Source organism: Puma concolor, chromosome B1, assembly GCF_028749965.1.
Source record: "Puma concolor isolate L17-30 chromosome B1, mPumCon1.1.hap2, whole genome shotgun sequence".
In the NCBI taxonomy this organism is placed as follows: Eukaryota; Metazoa; Chordata; class Mammalia; order Carnivora; family Felidae; genus Puma; species Puma concolor.
In genome coordinates this window covers 116,542,308-116,566,301 of record NC_141670.1, presented here as the reverse complement: position 1 = coordinate 116,566,301, position 23,994 = coordinate 116,542,308, and the positions used below count along the sequence as shown (strand labels likewise).

The window sequence follows — 23,994 nt, the reverse complement described above, 5'->3', positions numbered from 1 at the left end:
TTTAAAAGGAGAGGAAACCAAACCCAGAAAAATCAGTACCTTACTGAATCACAAAGCATATTGGTGGCAGTGGCCAGTTCTAATTTTGTCTTATAAAATAACCAGAAAATTGAATTGCCTCTTCGAGTTCTTCTAGAGATTAAATGAGTAAATTAAATGTAAATACAACAAGCATGGACAGAGTCAACACTATCCTGCAAATAACCTGAATGATTTCAATTTATATTCTAGTGGTTTCCCTATGAGAATACTTTTAGCATTATAACAACCAGGAATGAGCAAATCACATGTAACACTTCCAAGAATGACTGGTGTGAATCAATTTACAACCCACTGAAAAGGTACAATATTTTTCAGTCAAGAGAATCCAAGTCCGCCCACAGCCATCCTATATCCGGTTTAGGAACACAGGCTTTAGAATCAGGCTGTCCTAGATTTAAACCATAGTTTTGCCTCTTAATGATGCAATGTCCTTAGTTGATTTCTTAATAGAAGCCTCAATTTCCATTTATAAAAATGAGAGGGTCGCTGGGGGACTCAGTTAAGCGTCTGACTTGGGCTCAGGTCACAATCTCACTCATGAGTGAAAGCCCCGCGCTGGCCCCTGTGCTGACAGCTCAGAGCCTGGAGCCTGCTTCAGATTCTGTGTCTCCCTCACTCTCTCTGACCCTTCCCCATTCACGCTATCTCAAAAAAAAAAAAAGGTATAAAAATGGGAAAGATAATGTTTAACACATAAATTGATGGGAGATTTGAAAGCACTCAAGATAGCACCTGACCCTCAACAAAGGACAATCGCAAACACCGCTGCTGCTAACTATTACTCTGCGAAACAGTCCATGACAATCCCAGTTGCATTTAATTGCTTCCTAACCAGTTTCTAAAGAAAATTCATTTGCTCTCTGACAAAGAGGACATGCTGCCTAGAAGGTAGTCACTAAAACCCAGTGAGAGCTGACTGGGTCTCTCTCCAGCACACCGAGGTCAAAGTGTATTATTGTGTTCTTATGCCCAGTGGCAAGCATGTTTGGAATACTGAATGCATACCGAAGAAGGAATATAAGATGAGGTCTACAGGTTTCCTACAGAGCCTTCTAAGGATCCATAAATGGCCAACCTAACAGCAAATGACTTATTTTCTGCTTTACTTGCATCCGTGTGCCAAACACAGATTGGCTTTTTTCCTGATTACAAAAGTAATTTAACACCTATGTGGCAAATAGTGCTGGTTGCCTATACAATAACTGATTTCTCTTTGCCCTTATCTATTTCTTGATGACAAAAACCTCACTCTAGAAGATGAAAACGCCAGGCCCTTCCTTGCCATACAGCGTGGGCATCTGAGCATATAATGCAACCTCTGGGGAAGTCCGCTGGAAGACTTCTGAAAAACTTTTTCCAAATAAAATCCTCAACTCTTACCTGAAAATATCTTTACTTCATCTTTATTTTTGTTTGAATACAGAATCCTATAGATTAACAGGCTTTCTGTTTTTCTCTTAAAGACGTCACTGCATTGTTTCTACTTCGTATCGCTCCTGAGAAGTCAGACCTCCTTGCCCCCATCACTTTGCTTTTAAGGCTCCTCTTTATATCATTAATTTTCAGCAGGTTGACTGCTTGTGCCTAAGTGTGGTTTTCTTTGGATTTATCCTTTCTAAGATTTATTAGTCTTCTTGAATTAAAAACCTCACACCTTTTCTGCCACATTTTTTTCTCTCTCCTCTTTTCAGAACTCCAATTACACATTTGTAAGATGGCTGGATACTGCCCACAAGTCACAGAGGCTCTGCTCATTTTTTTCCCCATCTAATTCCCTTTTTCTTTTCTCAGGTAACTTTGAGTGACTTCTAGCTCATTGACCTTTTATTCTGCCACCTCTAGTCTGCATTTAACTCCATACAACAAATGTTTTCATTTCATATCTACTTCAGTCTTTGAATTTCCATTTGATTCTTTTTTTTTATAGTTTCCTTTTTTTTTTTTTTTTTTGAGATTTCTTATCCGTTAGACCATATTTGCTTTAAGAAGTTTTAATGCTCTGGGGCGCCTGGGTGGCGCAGTCGGTTAAGCGTCCGACTTCAGCCAGGTCACGATCTCGCGGTCCGTGAGTTCGAGCCCCGCGTCGGGCTCTGGGCCGATGGCTCGGAGCCTGGAGCCTGTTTCCGATTCTGTGTCTCCCTCTCTCTCTGCCCCTCGCCCGTTCATGCTCTGTCTCTCTCTGTCCCAAAAATAAATAAACGTTGAAAAAAAAAAATTAAAAAAAAAAAAAAAGAAGTTTTAATGCTCTTAACTGCTAATTCTTACATCAGCATCATCTCAAGGTATGTTTCTAGTGACAGTTTTATTCTGAATTATAGATCACCCCTTTCTGCTTCTTCATATTTTAAACAATTTGTTACTGCAAGCTGGACTAGCACATGATTTCTTCTAAGGAGTCTGAATTGTGTGGTTTTCCTTTAAAGTGTCAATAGCTTCATTCTAGCCCACAGGTAATTTACTGGCACTTCTCATTTTTTTGAGGCTTTTTTTTAACATTCATTTATTTTGAGAGAGTGAAAGAGAATGCACAAGCTGGGGAGGGACAGACAGAGAGGGAGAGAGAGAATCCTCAGCAGGGTCTCACTGTCAGTGCAGAGCCCAATGCAGGACTTGGATCCCATGAATTGTGAGATCATGACTGGAGCTGAAATTAAGAGTCGGATGCTTAACCAATTGAGCCACCCAGGCGCCCCTTCTGAAGTTTGTTTTTAATGTTTTTGGGCATGTCACTCTAGGTTTTTGTGCCAATTATCAATCAGTTGTCTCTCAACTCCAAATTCACCCTTCAGTACTTGTTCTGAGACAACAGATTGAACTCTTTTAACACTATGCTCACTGTAAAGAAGAAATGCTTAGTTTTATCAGTAGAGGGTATCAGAGACATTGTAGTAGGAAGGGGTTGTCCAAGCGGCCTGTGTATGGAGGATATGGGTGGCACTCGGGCCCATGGGCAAGCCCAAAGTACACAAGCCTTCAACGACCTCAAGCCCTAGCCTGAGCCCAATGACCACCTCATTGCTGCCCTCCTAGTGCAGACACTGGTGCATTCCAAGCCTCTCAGCAGCAGTTTTCTAAGTCCTGCCATTCACCCACCCACCAGCCTGTGCTCACCCGTGCCCCAGAAAGTTATTTCCTGCATCCACCTCAACACAGCTATCACACTCTGTGCACTGCTCTGGCAGCAAGAGGGCTCCCTCCCAAAGTCCTGACCCACTCAGCACTGGTCTGTCAGCCTCAGCTAGCCTGTTCATCAGAGGGTTGTTTCCTGCTTTCTGGTTTCTGTGAACCAGTTATGGTCCAGACAGTCCACTGAATTTCTCCACCATGTGGTGGGATGAAACCATGCTTTCTCTTTACTTATTTATGGGGGCGGCGGGGGGGGGGGGGGGGGCAGAGAGAGAGGGATAGAGAATCCCAAGCAGGCTCTGTGCTGTCAGCGTGGATCCCAACACGGGGCTCAATCCCACGAACCGGGAGATCATGACCTGTGCCAAAACCACAAGTTGGACACTCAACCAACTGAGCCACCCAGGCACCCCTAAACCATGCCTTTTTCAATGAGGTCTGAAGCCCAGCTTTAGGTAGGGGGATTTCTTTTCTAAGTTTATCTCTACTTTTGTAATCTCCCTCAACCCTAGGGTACCCTTCAGAGTTCACTTTACATTTTTATAATTACTCTTCTATTGAAGTCTAGTAATTCTTTAAACTTCCCCTGTTCAAATTCTACCTAATATTGAGGTCCAACAATTATCTCACTTCACTTTCAAATAAGGTTTGAGAAGTGTCTTATCAAAATTTTACACAGACTATGGACTACTTAGAATCAATAACTGTAGGTAAAATAGATATTTGCTTAGAATTTCCTCCCAAAGTACACTGTGGGGGCTAAGGTTTATTCAAATCTTTAATTTCTATATTGTAATCCAAGTCAGAATTAAGTTTTGCTGTTCAATAGTGTGAATAGGGAAGTAGTTCATAATTCAAATTATAATTGACTCAAATTACATTTATCTATGCAAATATTAATCCTATAATGCCTGCTCCTTGCCACCCTCATAGATTTATTAAGTTATCGTGTGACTAATGAACCAAAAGATTACTGATGGACACAAACCCAAATTATACATCTCCATACACACTATTTATATTTAGGCAGATGTGGGTGGAATCTAAGTGATCAGCAGGACGTGGTGAGCCCAGCGTCCTCGTACTCTGCCATCTTCTCTCTCTCCCATACACAATATTTATAATGTAAATACCTTAGAATTGCTCTTGTCCCATACTGCTCATCCCAATATGTCCATCTTACCCAGAAAAGTGTCACATATCCATTTATTTTTCTCTTACCCATTTTTAATTGACATCCCTTTTGACAAACATAAAGTCCATTTGTTCCCTGACTCCATTAGAAAAATAGCAGCCATCACCTATCCCCCTACTCTCAAACCTGGCAAAGATTTTGGTAAATTTTATTTTCAGGAGTTTCTGAAACAAAAAATGAACAAACTTTCCAAATTTAAAATTATATTATCGGGGTGCCTGAATGGCTCTGTCGGTTGAGCGTCCAGCTTCAGCTCAGATCATGATCTCATGGCTCGTGGGTTTGAGCCCCACATCAGGCTCTGTGCTGACAGCTCCGCTTTGGATTCTGAGTCTCCCTCTCTCTCTCTCTGTCCCTCCCCTTGCTCGCTCGCTCTTGCTCTCTCTCAAAAATAAACATTTAAAAAATAATAAAAAATTAAAAAATAAAATTACATTATAAAAATATATAACTAGAAATACCACCTCTTATAATACCACAACTCCTACCTACACCATCCTCTCCTGCCCCAGTTGAGAAATCCCACTATCCCAGAAGCCTAGCAGATTAAGTATATATGTTCAACTTTTCTTATTAAGAATATTGAGAATAAGTAGAACAATATATGGCCAACTTAAGTGACCTATTTCTTTATATATTTATACCGACATTTGCTTTTAGAGAAGTGTAATAAATTTTATCAAAGTCAACATTCCATATAGCAAAACTCAAATACTCAACTGGTTTATAAAAGAACATTAGGCACAGAAATGATTTTCTTACATAAATGTGCAAATTTTCTTTTCCAGACTATCAAAAACGTACTTATTTTAATAGTACACAAAAATTCTTTAGAAAGTCAAATCCATGATCTACTTTTGTTGGGTAAAAAGACTACCTTCATTCATCTCATGAATTGCATGTTAAAATACCCCTCTCTTCTTTGTACGTTAATCACTCAAATATTAATCTATTTTCTTGAAATTCCCAAATCATAGTGGCTTGCCTCCTGATTTCTCAGCAGTAGGCATGATTTTAAACTCTTCAAGTGACTGGAAAATCTAGAGAGACAAATGAAAAAGGAGGTTCATCCTTCCCATCATTAGATTCTGGTTCTAATGGCTTTCTATCTTAATGGTGCGACTAGTACTCTAAATGCTTCTACCAATATCTATTACTCTGTATGGTATTCAGTCCTGACAAGAGTCACATTTCTGATGTACAATGCAAAAATTACAAATTCTACTTAGATGTTTAATTCTCCAACTTGTAATTATACACAACTTAGAATTACTCTCACACAATCCTCAGAGTTGAAAGGGAGTTTTGACTGTGGAATCCAAAGCCTTCCTTCTGCAAATCAAGAAACTGAGATCTAACATTCAAATTACAAGTTTTTCCAAAGTGCCCCTTTTTCACAAGGAATCTCAGCTGAGTCTTCGAACAATACAACTCAAATGTAAGAGATGTATTTGTTCAGAACCATAAGCAACCAAACTAATTTTATTTATAAATAATGCTGTCCTGGTTGAGCCCAGCCTTGCTGAGTGGGAGGATTGGGGAGGGGAAACTCTCCCATGGTGGGTGGGAGTAAATCCACCGTGGCCCAGATTGCCCCTCTTGCTCCTGCCTGTCAAGCCCAGGGTCCCAAAATTTGCTTTTAAAAAGAGACCAAAGAGCTTGATTTGCTTCTGCCTCTCCACTCTCTCAGCGAGTATTATTTTAAGGAACCAAAGGTGGTAAGGCACTGAAAAACATTTCATGAAGTCCTTTACCAGGGTCAGAGAAGATCAAAACAGGTACCAATTACTGAGCTCTTCCTAATATGCTAGTCACTGCACAAAGTGTTTTATAAATATTATCCCATTTTATATATACAGCACATTGATCAGTTACTATTCCTGTTTTATAAATAAGTACACTAGTAACTTAGAGAGTTTTAGTAACATGTCCAAGGCTGCAAAATGAACAACTCAGAGATCAAGTATTATTCCTGGGCATCTCCAGCCCCCAAATCCATGCATACCTATTCTTACTGAGCCCTTATACCGTGTCAGGCCCTACAGTAAGATGGAACGCCAGCAGAAAAAAAATTCTAGTTAGCACTGTATTTAGGAAAGAAACAGTGTAGATTACATAATTGCAGGAAACCTCGGAAAACCAGACTAACAGACAATATTAGAACATGATGCTGCTTTAGTAAGAAACCAGAACAGATGCTGAGCAGAGAATCTATAGAAAAATCAGGAGAAAAAAGGGATTATTTTCCACCATGAAAAGCATCCTAAAACACTTATAAAATTTAATGTCTCTGAATTAAATTAGTAACTTCAGTTATCAAGAAACTATAAATAAGCTAAAAATATATAAAATATCAGACTATACAGATCCTCAAAATTATTATTATTTTTTTAGGTTTATTTACTTTTGAGGGAGAGAGGGCGCACACAAGCGGGGAAGGAGCAGAGGGTGGGGGGTGGGGGACAGAAGATCCAAAGCAGGCTCTGCGGTGACAACAGCAAACTGAATGTGGGACTTGAACTCATGAACCACGAGATCATGACCTGAGCCAAAATCACATGCCCAACCAACTGAACCACCCAGATGCCCCTCAAAATTACTTTCAAAATAAAAATACATCAACAGATTCTAAATGTTTTTGTGCAACAGACCCCACATCTGCTTATCCAAAAACCTGAAATCCAATTTTTCCCAGCTTTATTAAGATATAATTGACATACGACACTGTGTGAGTTTAAGGTATACAACAGGATATATGTACATTTTGTGAAATTACAATTAGGTAACACATCCCTGTGAAAAATCAAAAACCCCAAACGCCGAGCTTTTAAAACTAATTTAGTCATAAAACCCGATCAAAACTGACATGAAATTAGTTACGGGCTCTACTGATCCCACTCGGTGTGAAGAGTCATTCACTCTAGAAACATGAATAATATAAATGAGAAGACAAAATTATCAAAGACCCCAGAGAGGATCAAAGTTTATAATTAAAATTTGGGAGTCTATGGCTCCTATAATTAGGCTCAGATCTCAAGAAGTAATGTCCCTTTAGGTTGCTGGAACTCTTAGAAGTCCTTACAGGGAGAACAGATGTATATCCTAACAGACATCCTACTTACGCTGCAGATCCTGGTGCGAAGCACCGACTAATTAAATAAACACACTGGCATCCAGGTGGCAATATGCTCCTACTGTCCCCCACGTAGGGCATCTGCTCATTTACACAGAAAGAGTTGCTATTAAGGAGTCATTTACTCATGCATGGATAACTTCCACAGCAAAGAGAAATCGCTACCTCCAACTGTATGTTTCCTCCGAAATTCGACTGGTTAACCTCATCCAAATGTCTTAAACCAAGGATGTAGCTATAAGCTGCACACATTCACATTCCATAATACATGGGACTTTCAGCACTCTCATGCATTTATTTATCCTTCACAAAAATGGATTTAGTATTTTGTGAGATAGGACAACCACAATTTCCTACAGTCAATGGATACCTCACAAAAATGAAAATGCTCGCACATAACACCTTTTCAGCATTAGAAAAGTAACTCTCGCTCCACATGCCTCCCCCACCCACCAAATTCCTAAAATGGAATTTAGGAATCAAGCCATTAAATCTTTACAGACTGGAAAATCAGGGACATCCTGTTGATAACCAAACAGGCTTAACAGCTGCTCATTGCTCTAAAAAGCATTTGTGCGAGGGAAACAAATCTGGTACCAATGCCTTCTAAATGACCTACAGAAAATGATTAAAGGAAGAGTCATTGTTTTTATTTTTTTATTATTATTAGTTGGCAAATAAGCATTACTGGCAGACTTTTTCCTGATGTCACTGGAAAAGCTACAAAAAAATGAGTGTTTTTTTAATTACAGAAAAATTTTTCACTTAAGGCTGTGAATAAGCCAAATAAGTCAAACACTCAAGGGCAGGGGGCGGGGGGGTGCACTTGAGATAAAGAAATAGTTTTCTTAAGTCACCCAATCTAACAGTTTACACCCTGCCAGGTCGTAAACAGTAAAACATTTAAGGGGTTTAAAATACAAAGGTGTTTACTAGAACTTCTAGTTTGTTCTTTAAAAGTTCAGAAGTTAAAAACTGCCCCTTGCTCAGGTACCAGATCAGTGCTTCCTGACAAGAGCCACACCCCTTAGCTTATAACTAATACTCCAGATAGAGATCTACAAGGCAGATACAACTTTAAGGTGCTTTTATACTCTTCTAGAAAACGTGAGAGCTCTGTGCAGGCACCGGACTTCTTTGCCCTCCCATCCACTGGCAAAGCACAGGCCCCTTAGGGACTTCCGGGCAGCAAGGAGCTCTGGAGAAAAGAACAGCAGGCCACAGTTTCAGCACCACTCTGCAGTCATGCTGGTGAAAGATCTGACTCGCTTTTTGACCTAACTCTAGAGAGGCTCCTCTAAGCCCTCAGTGTCCTTCCACGTACAGCTCGTGTGACCCAGCTTTAGTAAAATTCTTGCCAAGTCAGGTTAGTCAAAACTCTCCATCCTCGACATGTGATCAAATTCTTCTTCCTCACCTACACCCCCCAACCAAGTGATACTGGATCAGGTGGCCTACTTCAGCAAGAATCCTGCGACGTCTGCTTAACTGGAATCATCCCTTGCTCATAACTTCTGATGTTTCCTCTTGGTAATTTTCTATCCACTGACTAGCCCCCTCCCAACCACCTCCCCACCCTTTCCCCACTACCACCCACTCTGCCCTTTGGCTGTCAATCCCCACTTTAGCAGTATTCAGAAGTGAGCACAGTTTTATACTGGACTCTTTTCCCTATCGCAATAGTTCCTGAATAAAATCTGCTTTTACCACTTTACGGTCCCACTCTTGATGTTCTCTGATGGACCACCATTGCCACTTGGCCTCTCTGAGCTTCAGTAACCTCATCTGTAAAATGAGAACAAAGCTGTCTCATTGAGTTGTTGTGGGGATGAGGTTATACAATGTAGGCAAAGAATCTATTCAGTGTGACAGACACACACCCAGGCACTCAAAAAGTGGTTATCTTCATTGTCTTTTTATTATTTATTTTCATGTTCTTTATTATCTCAAACACCAAAGGACATTCCAAACCAAAGGACATGAAGTCTGTTCCAGAGGAGGTCACCCCTCCGAAGCTGAAATTCTAGGACTTCACACAGATTGACAAGTGCCCTGAGGTATACAGGCAGCTCCCATGATGTGGGGACAGAATCCTAGGGGTGTTGAGAACTTGCAGCAAAGCAGTTTGTTATTGTCTTTAGTAAAGACGGTTGATATTATTATCATGTGCTGCCACCAACCAGGCAATGTACTAAATGATTTACATCATCCTATCCACTCCGAACAACAACAACAAAAAGATAGGCAGATATTACTAATACCATGAGGCAGGTATCATAAGAATACAAAGAGCAAGAATACAGATGGACAAAAATATCTCACAACCCACAATTCTAGGCTGTGATGAACAAAAAATAAGTTTGAAAGCCACTGTGTACAAGTTCCTCTTCCAATGAACACCAGACAGGGCCATCTGACCTCACTGTTTTGGGACTCTTATAGGATGATTTAAGAATTTATTTCCAAACTCTTTTTCAAAACATATGTGGCCACCTATTTCAAAACATATTTTGGGGTGCCTAGGTGGCTCAGTCAGTTAAGCATCCGATTTTTGGTTTCAGCTCAAGTCATAATCTCATGGTTCATGAGCTCGAGCCCTCCACGGAGCCTGCTTGGGATTTCCTCTCTTTCTTTCTCAAAGTAAATATTTAAAAATATATATTTTAGGGGCGCCTGGGTGGCGCAGTCGGTTAAGCGTCCGACTTCAGCCAGGTCACGATCTCGCGCTCCGTGAGTTCGAGCCCCGCGTCAGGCTCTGGGCCGATGGCTCAGAGCCTGGAGCCTGTTTCCGATTCTGTCTCTCCCTCTCTCTCTGCCCCTCCCCCGTTCATGCTCTGTCTCTCTCTGTCCCAAAACTAAATAAACGTTAAAAAAAAAAAATTAAAAAAATATATATATATATTTTAACAATATACCACAAAACTAAAAAAAAAAAAAATTTTGTGGAAGTTATAGTACATGGCCCTGGACCCAGACTATCTATAGACTACTCTGTGATCTAGAAAAGTTTATTAACAGCTCTACCTCAGTTTCCTCATCTGTAAACTGAGAATAATCATACCTACCCTCTTAGTGTTACCAGAAAGAATAAGTTAGCTACTACACATAAAATCCCTGAAATGTTGCCAGGCAAATACAGTAAAAACTCAATGAAAATGAGCTATTATTATATTCCATTTCTCAATCATTGTATATAAATACAACTCATTTCCCACTTCTCCATTTCCTCTCCAGTAAAACTGGCTCAATGAAAACATTTTTGAGGTTGGCTAAGAAGTAGTAAAGTATTATAAAATGTGAGGCTAAATAGGCTAAAGGAACAAACTGGCTAAAATGGAAGAGAAGAGATAATCATGTATAGTGAGGACATAACTTATTTTCTCACTTGGGAGAGTAGAATGGTACAACCACAAGGGAAAACTGATGGACAGCATGTGCTGAAGCTGAACAAATGCAAACCCTATGACCCACCAATGCTAGCCCTAGGAATATACCAACACAAATGTCCATGAAAAGACATGCACTTAAAATCCTCATACTAGCACTATTTTTTTTTTTTTTATGTTTGGTTATTTTTGAGAGAGAGCCAGGGGAAGGGGCAGAAACAGAGGAGGACAGAGAATCTCAAGCAGGCTCCACACCATCAGGGCTCGAACTCACAATCTGTGAGATCATGACCTGAGCCAAAATCAAGAGTTGGATGCTTAATCAACTGAGCCACCTCCAGGATTATTCTTTTTTTTTTTTTTTTATGAAATTTATTGTCAAATTGGTTTCCATACAACACCCAATTTTTTTTCCAGCATTATTCTTAATAGCAAAGCACTGGCGACTGCCCAAATGCTCACCAACAGAATTGGGTACAATCACACACAAGTACGGTAGTACTTAGTGACTGTACTAAGAATAACCACACACGATGTGAGTTTCAGAAACACAATGTAAAGTGAAAGAAACCAGACACAAAAAAAGTATATACTGCATGATTTCAGTTATAAAAAGGCTGGACTGGATGTTGTGATGCAACACTTGGGTCCCCCCAGGAAAAGAGGACTCTTTCCTAGCTTCTGGGAGAGGGGCCAACACATACCCAGCAGCTGTCAGCCTTCTTCAGAAACTGCCTCTGCAGAAAAGAGCAACAGTGGCCAAGGGCATTCCCCTTCCCTGGGCAGCCAATCACTGGTCAACACAGGGGCGTCAGTGACTATTTCTTCTGCAACATGGAACATCTCTGAGGGCCTTTCCATGACTCCATAGGGTCAAATCAGGCTTCCGCTAAGACTGAATCACAGCTCAACTTTTCCCTCTACCCAACCCCACTCCCTTCCTCTCTCTCCTCTTCCATGAGCATTGATCCCAAGGGCTCTCCCTAATAAATTTCCTGAACTCTAACCTTGCTCTCAGAGTCTGCTTCCCAGGGTATCCACACTTTGGCACAAGCAAATTGGACCCACGATGTAAGAAGTGAGGATAGCAATGACCACCTGGGGGAAAACAGGGAGGGAACAGAAGGACAGGAAGGACAGCATCTAGGGTGCAGATTAATAGTCTTTGTTTTTTAAAGTCTGGATGCTGGCCGTATAACTGTTCAAATGGGAGAAATTCATTGAACCATACATCTGTAAAATGTGCGCTGCTTCCTACGTATGCCACACTTAAATATGAGGTTCAAATAAAATAAGACAAACTAGAAAACGACCTGGAACAGACCCTTTAAAGAACATTTAGTCCGACCTCCCTGTGCACCAGTTAAATAATCATTTATTGTGCATTTAAATGTAACCCAGAGAAGTCCAAAGAAGCCTAACCTGAGATTACAAACCAACCGGTGGCAAACCACAACCATGCCTGGACCCCCCGGCAGCAGGCTTGTAGTGTCTTCACCAGACAATGCCCCGATGGGTAGCCACAGGAGTCAAATCTGAGGCCAAGGAAGGGCCTGCTGCAGCCAGCTCACCAACAAGTCAGCTATGCTTGCCAAAAACTCAACCCTTAGATAAGCCAAAATGCTAGCTTGCACCCCAAATGTACCTTTACATACCCTCACCTTTGAATCTTCCGTAAGAAACAGCCCAGGTTCTGAAATCAGAAGATGGAAAAACCTTTCCAATGTAGACAAAACAGCATGCTTCCATCCTCTGTTGTGTTCTCTCAAGAAAGCATAATCTGGTTTTACCACAGCTGGCTGTTTTTACTACTTATCCTCTCAGCCTCCCCTTTTTAAAAGCAATTTTTGGTTTATTTAAAATGTCATCTCTCTTCCCCTTTTACATAAGGACAAAGAAACGAAACACAAAGAGGACAAAATATATCCTCAATTCGGATGGTAAAGCCCTTCCCTTTCCTAGGTAGCCTATTCCTGACGCTGGTCGTTTGGGTCACTCCCATTTTCAAAACCACTCATCCAAACTCCGCAGAATTTCAGACCAAATGACTCCTTTAAAATGATGATGAAGGGGCGCCTGGGTGGCGCAGTCGGTTAGGCGTCCGACTTCAGCCAGGTCACGATCTCGCGGTCCGTGAGTTCGAGCCCCGCGTCGGGCTCTAGGCTGATGGCTCAGAGCCTGGAGCCTGTTTCCGATTCTGTGTCTCCCTCTCTCTCTGCCCCTCCCCCGTTCATGCTCTGTCTCTCTCTGTCCCAAAAATAAATAAACGTTGAAAAAAAAAATTAAAAAAATAAATAAATAAATAAATAAATAAAATGATGATGAAGACAGCACCAAAGGAAAGGGTGTGGAACTACTGGAACAAAATTCATTACTTTTTCTCAAAAACAATTTAATCACTCTTTGAGATATAAGAACTAAAGGTCGCAGTGGTCTCTAGGAAACTTAAAGGGTGATCACTGCCCCATTTTCATGAACGTTTGATACCAACAAAGAAGAATATGAGGAGTTTTATCTACTGAAGTTCCAATGCATTATTTACATTGGATCTAAGAAGAGAATCAAATACATTTTAATCTTTCAGCTTTTTTGTTATGATTGTTTTATCTTTGTCGGTTTTTCTTGGATAAAGAGTAAGAGTGTACAACCCCACAACTAAGTTCCAATGAAAATTTTTAGGCTTGAGCCTAAACAGCCAAACACGCTTGGATTTCCCAAACGTTTTTGGAGGAAGACATCACAGAATATACACAAATTATTTAGATCTTTTTTAAAAGGGTTTGCCTCCCAAGTAATTATAAATAAATTGATCTCCTTTCAAGGGCTGAAAAACAGTGCAACAATAATGTGCACTTCATCTTGAAAATTCAACAAGAAGCTAGCTAGGAATTTGCCACATACTGTTTCTTAGGTCATTCATTGATTTTTTTCATCCATTCAACAAAATTTTTTTTGAATGCCTATTCTGCCTTGAAGCAAAAACCTGATTAAGTGCTCTTCTATATGTATGCTCATAAAAAGATCTCAAAACATTCTTTTTGCCCACTAAAGAGAACTCCAGAACCCTCCTCCCACCAAATATCAAGAAGTAATTTTGGGGCGCCTGGATAGCTCAGTCAGTTAAGTGTCTGACTCTTGCTTTGGCTCAGGTCATGATCTCACAGTTTAGGAGTTCAAGCCCTGCATCAGGCTCTGCGCTGTCAGTGCAGAGCCTGGTTTGGATTCTGTCTCTCCCTCTCTCTCTGCCCCTCCCTGGCTCATTCTCTCACTCTCTCTCAAAATAAATAAATAAACTTAAAATAATTTTTTTTTTTTAAAAAGTAATTTACTTCCTGACTCTATTCTGTTCTAGTCTTTTATAAACAGATGAAGAATGTTTTCTGAGAATTTTTTAAAAGGTACCATGCTTACCTTCCCACTAAAATACCTGTGGCCCTTCCAAAATTTAGAAGCTACAAAAATCAGACCAAATCTGTTTCCAGGGAAGAATGACAGTACTTTGTTAAAGGACTAAGATGGGTATTATCAGAGCTAGCCAACAGTTTTAAGGGGTACCTCTGTCACACCTTCCCAAGCTCACTGAGCCATCTGTCTGCAGGGAATGTTCCCTCCTTCACAAAACTGGGACCAAAAGCCAAGTCTCTGTCTTCTTGTTCACAAAAAGGCTGCTTTTCTGGGGCCACCTCTAAAGAACATTCCCAACAGAGCAGGAGAGTACTCCAGGCAATGACTGGAGCAGACCAACAGATCAAAGAAATATCCACTCTAGCTATATTAGTAAATGTGATTTCAACTGTGCTGCAGTTCAAATCTTAAAAGCAGTCTACCTCAGTTGGCCCAGCATACATCATGGGAGATGGGAAGATGGCCACCACTGTTGTTTCTGGATTCAGGACTCCTTCTTCCAGTACTGCAGCATGCTGCTTCATACGCCACATCAAAGGGACATCATCATCCTTGGTCCAACCCCCAAGAGGGTGAAGGAGAAGGACAGGGCGCCGATAGCCCCTCTCTAGAAGTTGTTTATGGGTATCCTGCATTAACAGAGCATGTCCATTGTGCACTGGGTTGCGTAATTGAAATGCAAAGACAGCATCTGAAAAGAGAATTTCCAGAGTCAAGAATAGTACTTTTCTAACAGATTACCTTCCAAAGGATAAGCAATTCTTCCTAAAGCTTGATGCTTAGGATTAAACAAACATACATGCCCACAATCAGAGACTGGTGAAAAACATATACTGCTTTGACCTTTTACTCCAAGGCAACTTGACCTCTACTTCTGCTATGTTTTTACTTTACAAATTTTACATGTCTGAGGATGTGTAATAGAATGGTCATGGATTTACAACAATTGCTTTCTGCATTCATGGGAAACGAGAATAATCACCAGACTTTCTGGTCCCAACATCCTGGTTCAGCTGCTCACAATGGATATAATTTCTTGGCCTGTGCCTTAATTACCCACCAGGTCAATCCCTCCACAGTACCTAAGACACTGCATTATTAAAAGGAGACAGGAAGGTAGAAAAACTTATAGTTTAAAAAAGTTACTTACTATCCAAATGTGCTCATATACACTGATTTTAACTTTGCTTGACTAGAACCCTATGTTGTTTTGTGATGCCAGGTCTAGATTTTGTATTACAGTTTTTAGCAACAACACTATCCCTCACAAGAGCCATTGCTATTACCCAAGCAATGAAAACTCCTAGACTAATTCTGCTTACAACCCTGCCTTTACTCCCACATGGAGCTTGCTAACAGGCTATGTTCTTAGAAAGCATGGTTCTTTGGAGTCATAGAGAAATTTCACAGAACAGAGTGGTGAACCCAGTTAGAAGAGCTGTGTGTTTTACTGCCCTCACAACATGTGGTAGAGCATCAAGCCATGTTGGTCGAAGCCTGACTCAGAAGAATATCTTCCCCTCTTCTAACAACTGTAAGCCAAATCATACAATGTCTTCCCCAATCTGTTCTGAATTCTGTCTTCTATCATGATGACAAAAGGCCACAGGAGGAAATTTGTGACACCTTATTTGACCAGCAGTTTGCGTTTTTTTGAGCGCGGGGGGGGGGGGGGGGGGGCACACATCCTGCGATATTCCAAGATTTACAGCATTATTGTTATGCTTTGAAGTTGTTAGGTTACCTTTTATACATGAACAAGGCTGGTTTTCACCCATGAAATAGCTGATACAAAGTACAAAGAATAAGAAAGTCTTGATACAAATATATGAGCATTTAAAACTATTCTGCCTTAAGGAGATGGGAAGAGGGTACACACCCGAAAGTTTTTCTATCCTGAATTCACTTCAAATTTTGTTTTATATATGGATATAAAAAGATCCCCAAACATCCCTTTGACCATTAAGTAAAACTCCAGAATTCCTCCTACTCTGGGAGCAAGAAGCAATTTTACCTCCTGACTCTACTGCATATACTCTAGTCCTTCATAAAAGGACAAATGAAGAATGTATATATTTCCCCACTTAGGAGATTACTGCCTGACCTTACCCACTCTGATTCCGGCCTAAGTCTGGTCACTCACCTCTCTTCCCTTCACTTTATGCTGCCCATTCTTTATAAACAGCCTGATCTCAACAAACACACTTAGTAAGCATCAGTGAATCCTCCTCCTGGGCCAATGGGAGTCACTGCACTGATAGGGAGCGGGGGGAGACTCCAGACTCACACCTCAGGGAGTGGGGAGGACTCTGGGCCAGCACAAGCCTGCAGGACCACGGCCAAGGAGACCACCTGTTTGGGAGACTGCTTATATACAGCAAGGGAGGGCAAATACGTAAATATAGTAAGGATAATGGGAGCCAGGATTCTCAACTGTAGGAGATGGTGGCGCCTGGGTGGCTCAGCTGGTTGAGAGTCTGACTTTGGCTCAGATCATGATCTCACAGTTTGTGGGTTCAAGCCTGCATCAGGCTCGCTGCCTGATGGCTTGTCAGCCCAGAGCCTGCTTCGGAACCTCTGTCTCCCTCCCTCTCTCTGCCCCTTCCCGACTATTAAATTAAAAACATTAAAACAAAAAACTGTCGGAGATGGAAGACATAAATACGGAAAGGAGAAAGGCTAGAATAGACTATGCGGTACTGAATTAGGACTGAAAGTATCGGCATGAGCTCATGGTCTTCACCTATAAATGTGTGGGGTTATTTGTGTGTGTGTGTGTGTGCATATACATATACACACCTTTTAGTTCTGTCCACTGAAAGGTCCTGCAAGCAACCACTACCCAAGGACAATGAGCAAAACAAAAGCACAAATTTTCTATTCTAAATACCACTGGTAAAATGGCTGATTCTAGGGCTAGGGCAAGGCAAGTACAACATGAGCTGGAACATCTTGTGTGTCATAAAGAAAGGAAGTGCTCAGAAAATGAGTGGGTAGAGCAACCAGTATGACCCAATGACTAACCCCAATGGCCAACCCAGGACAAGTTAAACACCAACGTAAATAATAATGCTAATGATAGTAATGAATTGTAACCTACTGAGTAAAACAGGAATATGTGAGTACATAAAAAATAAAATCAACAAGGGGCACCGGGTGGCTCAGTCAGTTAAGCATCCGACTTCGGCTCAGGTCATGATCTCGCGGTCTGTGAGTTCGAGCCCTGAATCAGGCTCTGTGCTGACAATTTAGAGCCTGGAGCCTGCTTCAGATTCTGTGTCTCCCTCTCTCTCTACCACTCCCCCGCTCATCCTCCCTCTCTCAAAAATAAATAAACATTAAAAAAAATTTAAGAATAAAATAAATGAATAAACCAATGGGAGAGAATGGAATACTCTACCTTATGGCAGAAGGTCAACAAACAAATGTAGGAAGAATGACAATTAGAAAACTCACCACTTGGCAGTATCTGGTTTTTGTTTGTTTTGTTACTTTCTAGAATTTATTTATTTTTTATAATTTACATCCAAATTAGTTAGCACATGGTGCAACAATGATTTCAGGAGTAGATTACTTAAGCCCCTTACCTATTTAGCCCATCCTCCCCCCGCCCACAACCCCTCCAGCAACCCTCTGTTTATTCTCTGTATTTAAGAGTCTCTTAATGTTTTATGCCCCTCCATGCTTTTATATTATTTTTGCTTCCCTTAAAACTAGTGGGTAAAAGTTTGATAATAGGATATTTATAGTTTCAAAATCTCTCTCCAAAAATACTTCTTAGTAAGTACAAAATTTGTTAACTTTACAGCAGGAAAACCTGGCAAACACAATCTTAAACAAGAGAGAAATGTAAATTTTTTTAAAAAGTTAATCTTAAAAAAAAAAGTTTAGGACAAATCAAAATTGTGAGCCACCAAATATGATGCACTGAGAACTCACAAATGCTTCCAGTAGGATCTCTGACAAAATTGTATAACCTGAATCTAATTGTAAGGAAACAGCAGATAAATCCAAACGACAGACATTCCAAAAATAAATGATAGGTACTCTTAAAAAATGTCAAGGTCGGGGCGCCTGGGTGGTGCAGTCGGTTAAGCGTCCGACTTTAGCCAGGTCACGATCTCGCGGTCCGTGAGTTCAAGCCCCGCATCAGGCTCTGGGCTGATGGCTCAGAGCCTGGAGCCTGTTTCCGATTCTGTGTCTCCCTCTCTCTCTGCTCCTCCCCCGTTCATGCTCTGTCTCTCTCTGTCCCAAAAATAAATAAAACGTTGAAAAAAAAATTAAAAAAAAAAAAAATGTCAAGGTCATAACAGACACAATTCCAGACTGAAGTAGACTAAAGAGACATGTCTGAGTCCTGAACCAGAAAGGAAAGGTGGCAAAGAAAAAACATGATTGCTGTTGTTGGTTTTGCTCTAAAGGACCTTCTTAAGACAATGGCAGCATTTGAACAGAGTATATGGGTTTGACAGTGTTACATCAATATTCTTTGGCAGAGTTTGACAAGCATGCTATGGTTAGGCAGGAGATTGGAATTTTTAGGAAAGGCATGTAGACATACTAAGGGATAATGAGGCATCCCCTCATGTCTACAACTTTCAGACAGAGTGAGAACAACAAAGCAAATAGAGTATAATGTTAGTAGCTGTGGATTCTGGCTGAATGTACAGGAATTTCTGATACTATTTTTGTAATTTTTCTATACATCTAAAATTATTTCAAAACAAAAAGTTAAAAAACGTAAAAAACTATGACAAGAGACATATGAAGCAAATACAATGTGTGGACCTTATTTACATTCCGATTCAAACAAACTATTAAAAACAGTGACTACAAGGAGGGGCACTGGGTGGCTCCATCAGTTAAACACTAGACTCTTTTTGGGGGGGATTTTATTTATTTTGAGAGAGACAGATACAACGCAAGTAGGGGAGGAGCAGAGAGAGGCAGAGAGAGCGAATCCCACGCAGGTCCTGACCTGGGGCTCATACTCACGAAACTGTGAGACCATGACCTGAGCCAAAACCAACAGTAAGACACTTAACTGACTAAGCCACCCAGGCGCCCTAAACATCTGACTCTGGATTTCGGCTCAGGTCATGATCTCACAGTTTGTGAGATCAAGCCCCACGCTGGGCGCAGTGCATAGCCCCAGAGCCTGCTTGGGATTCTCTCTGCCCCTCCCCCACCTGCACACACACACACACACACACACACACACACACACACACTCTATGTCTCCCAAAATAAATGAACTTTAAAAAAAATTTCAAATTTGGGGTGCCTGAGTGGCTCAGTTGGTTGAGCGTCCAACTTCAGCTCAGGTCGTGATCTCACAGCATGAGTTCGAGTCCCACGTCGGGCTCTGTGCTGACAGCTCAGAGCCTGAAACCTGCTTCAGATTCTGTCTCTGTCTCTCTTTGCCCCTCCCCTGCTTGCGCTTGCTCTCTCTCTCTAATATAAATAAACATTAAAAAAAAAAAAAAAAAAAAAAAAAAAAACCTTTGGGGGCACCTGGGTGGCTCAATCGGTTAAGTGTCTGACTTCAGCTCAGGTCATGATCTCATGGTTTGTGAGTTTGAGTCATGCGTCAGACTTTGTGCTGTCAGTTCAGAGCCTGGAGCCTGCTTCGGATTCTGTGTCTCCCTGTGTCTCTGCCCCTCCCCCGTTCACACTGTCTCTGTCTCTCAAAAAATGAACATTAAAAAAATTTTTTTAATTAAAAAAAAAACCTTTTAATTAAAAATTTAAATAAATAAATAAATAAATAAATAAATAAATAAATAAATAAATAAATATTCCTGGCAAGAAACTAAACCCACTGTTCTACTGGTGGCTCAAGGGTCCACACCAACATAAACTCACACTGTCAGATGGTGTTTGCAAGATGAGGGTGCGTTAGCACTGTGCTCATTAGCTTCTGTCCTCCTTAATTAGGAACAGGCATCTATCTTTGAATAGGGCCCCTGGGTGATATATCTCAGGTATGACCACTACATGCCTAGACTTCAATCAGATCAAATCTGATTTTGTAAAATCACCATTTGGCAGGATTATTTATACGACAGGATGTGCAAAAGGAAACATATAAAATAAACGGTCTCAAAGACACATATTTCATAGATCCTTATAATTTATTATCTATGCAGGCTTTCTTTCCAAAAAGAATTAATCTAGCTCCACACTGAACATTTAACAGATAAAGTTAAGACAGATGACTCAGTAAAAATGCGTTAGCAGCATATGAAGGACTTTACTGCCAACATTTCTTCCAGGTAGAATTATTTCCTTACTATCCACTCCTCAGAAATCTATCTGCCCATTTTTTCTTGCCAATATTACCAGGTCTTTCCTAAACTTCTAGTCAATCTCTTCTAACTACTTATCAATGAATTACACAAATGGCTTTAGCTGTTAGTCGCAGGCTGTATTTTCATCCCTACCATCTGGTTTGTCCACTAGAGAACTTACCTGGATGAACAATATAATAGGAATACCTGATCCACTGGAAGCTGACACCCCAGGATATTGTCCCAACTAACACAACCCCAATGCATCACTATTAAATTTTCCTCCATCAATTTTCCATCAAGGATGGAAAAAACAATTATGAGCCACTATGGACCTGGGGCCACTAATACTTATAGCAACTGTCATTATTGCCTCACATCCTCATCCTCATTTTCTAAAGGACAATGATTTTCCTAACTGTGACACACAATGAGTGTCAAATATTTGCCTTTCTACTTGTAATTCTTTATGGCTTAGTTTAAGACTGTTTTAACTGTGTTTGAAAATGGGAGATGATCTACAAGATGACTAAAATTTAATATTTATACTTCTGATTTCCATCTCTTTCTAGACCTCTGTCTCCATGTTCCTGGAAAAAGACCAGGAATTCTATAATCTTGACTTCTAGAAAGTACACTGTGAAGCTGCTGACACCACGCATAAAAGCAAACTTTTTCTGTAAAAAGCCAGAGTGAATCGTTTAGGCTTCACAGGCCATGGGGGATTCTGCTGTAACTATGCCAACCCTGCCAAAGTGGTGCAAAAACAGCCACAGACAATGGATAACCAGTGAGTATGGCTGTTTTCCAATAAAACTTTATTTACTAAAACTGGCAGCAGGCCAGATTTGGCCCACAGACTGTTGTTGACTGACCTCCGACAGACAAATGCAACGTGGCTGAGAAGTCTACAGAGCACCACAACCAAGCTGACTGGTGTGAGCCAAAGTGTTAAGACAGGAAAGCAGAGATGTGTCTGGGGAACAGAGAATCATTCACTTTGCCAAAGGTGGATATAAAACCTGGCACAAGATTATTACGTAGAATTTCGAATGCCAGGTTAGGAAGGATGCAGCGTACTCAACAGGGGCTGTGACTCAATCAGTCATGTTTTATAGAAAATGGGTCTCCACAGGACTGTGCGGGATTGACGTCGGAGAAGGTACAGCAAGAAGAGAGACCACAAAATTAGAAGACTGCTGCTGAGGAGCATGTTCCCACACTTCCATGTAAAATAAAACTTCCACCAACTCTTCCTCATGCTTCATTTATTCCTCCCCCAGGATTCTGACAGGCTCGTCTGACAGACACAACCTACGCACTGGGGAATGGAGTCACACTGTGGCAACAGTGAAGGCAGGCGAACCCCTTCCCTCAGACCTCTCCCCATCCCGCGTCCCCCATGCCTGAGGTCACCGAGCGCTCCATGTCAGTGGCTCCTGAATCTGCATCCTCTGACTACAACTCACCCCTGAGCTCCAGACGGTCTCCCCGGCTGCCTCCTAGCACTCCACAGGCACCTGAGTCTCCACTCCTGCCGACCTCCCTGCAGGCTCTGTTCCCGCCCTCCTACACCACGTGCAGCCAATCAGTGAATCACACTGTCCCCAGACCTCAGCTCCGCTTGCTCCATTACAACTGCACACATCAGCCTTCACTGCCCCTTCACCAGACACGCCCCCTCCCCCATCCAGACTCCGTGCACCTGCCAGGGCAGCGAGAGGCAAGGAAGAAACCAGTTTGGGGACAGGACAGAAATTCTGTTTTAGATATGCCTTCCTGAGGTAACAATGGTGAAACTGGCCCTACCCCCAGGAGCTTACAATCTAGTCAGAGGAGGAGAAGCAAACATTCACTACTCAGAGGGGAAGTGTATGATAAAAGGAATACAGGTCCTTCAACTCCAAAAGAACATGATTATATCTTTGTCTTCAGAAGATACGCCTGGTGACAGTGTGAAAGATCAAGCGATGGAAGAAAAGAATGGGACCGCATTCATTAATTAACCAATTCTTTCCCGTTGTTACTTAGTGAATACGAAACTCCTGCCAAATCCAATAGGCACTTTCTTGTTTTAAAGGGTCCTGATCTGGGGTGCCTAGGTGGCTCAGTGGGTTCGGCTCAGGTCATGCTCTCACATTCATGAGTTTGAGTCCCGTGTCAGGCTCTGTGCTGACATCTCAGAGCCTGGAGCCTGCTTCAGAGAGAGAGAGAGAGAGAGAGAGAAAGAGAGAGAGAGAGAGAGAGAGTCTGCTTCAGTGTGTGTCTCTCTCTCTCTCTCTGCCCCTCCCTTGCTCATGGTCTGTCTGTCTCTCTCTCAAAAATAAACATTAAATTTTTTAAATAAATAAATAAATAATAAAGTGTCCCAACCTCTCCACTGCTTCTGACAAAAAACACCGACCCCACGGCCTTCACAGTCTCAGGGCCTGCCAACCATGGCACCAAGCTTTTCTACTTCATCTTCCCCTTGACCCTTTTAAGTAAAAACCATGAAACACTAAGGACATTTGGGGGGGAAAACTGCCTACAAATGCACTATCCTAACATAGCTGTTTTTGGTTGTTTTGCACAATCCCCTAGTTTTCTCTCTATACATACTTTTTTTTTTTTTTTTTTTTACAAAGTTGTAATCAGATGTGTATGTTTTATATTCTGTGTGGCCATTTCAGGCTGATCACTTGTTTCTGACATCCTGTAGTCCTCTCAGAGCAATAGGTTCATTGCTGTGTCTTATGAAGTGCTTTCTTTGCATACTCATTCGGGAAACTCATCCCTTCGCCTGGATTCAATTACTGTGTGCACACAGATGGCTTCTGTTAGCTGCATCTCTAATTCTGACCATCCAATTCATCAGTTATAGAGACTTATTACTGAAAGCATTTCAATACATAATGTTCACTGCTGTCCCCTCTCCTGTCAATCCTTCCACCTTCACTATTACTCAAGCCAAACACAGGTCTGGCCCCCAAAACCTATTCCTTCTTATTTGATGTCTACATAAAGGGACAACCCAGTAAAGCAAGTTCTCTCCCCTTCCCTCTAGTCCAGGAGCCAACACACTAGGAAACAAGTACAGTCTGATCCCTTTCCTTCCAGCAGGTGGGAGGGGAGGAACACAGGAAAAGGTTCTCCTCAGCACGTGCTGACTTGTGACAGGGAAAGGAAATGGCAACCACTAGCTCCTCCTGGTGGTGGGAGGAACATGAGCACTGACCCCCGGATTCATGTAGGAGGACGCGGGGTTGCAAATGCCACTGGGCGCAAAGAACCTGGCTCCGACCCTGCTCTGTGGCTTCTTAGCCCAGTGCCCACAGACAACTTCAGTTCTGGCAGCAAGGCTGTTCCGAGCAACAGATGAGGTGAGGAGCGTGAAGTGCTCCTGACTCCCAGTCACCCTTCCCCCAGATCTCTCCA

At 41.5% G+C, this 23,994-nt stretch overlaps 1 protein-coding gene across 1 annotated transcript in view; it reads right to left on the bottom strand.

Annotated features, from left to right (window-relative positions):
• The window catches only part of PAPSS1 (3'-phosphoadenosine 5'-phosphosulfate synthase 1), a 105,235-nt gene that overhangs the window by 19,142 nt on the left and 62,099 nt on the right, over positions 1–23,994 (bottom strand). Inside the window, exon 10 of the mRNA XM_025921420.2 lies at positions 14,710–14,978. Coding sequence (XP_025777205.1) covers positions 14,710–14,978 — 269 coding nt within the window. The remainder of the gene's footprint in view (positions 1–14,709; positions 14,979–23,994) is intronic.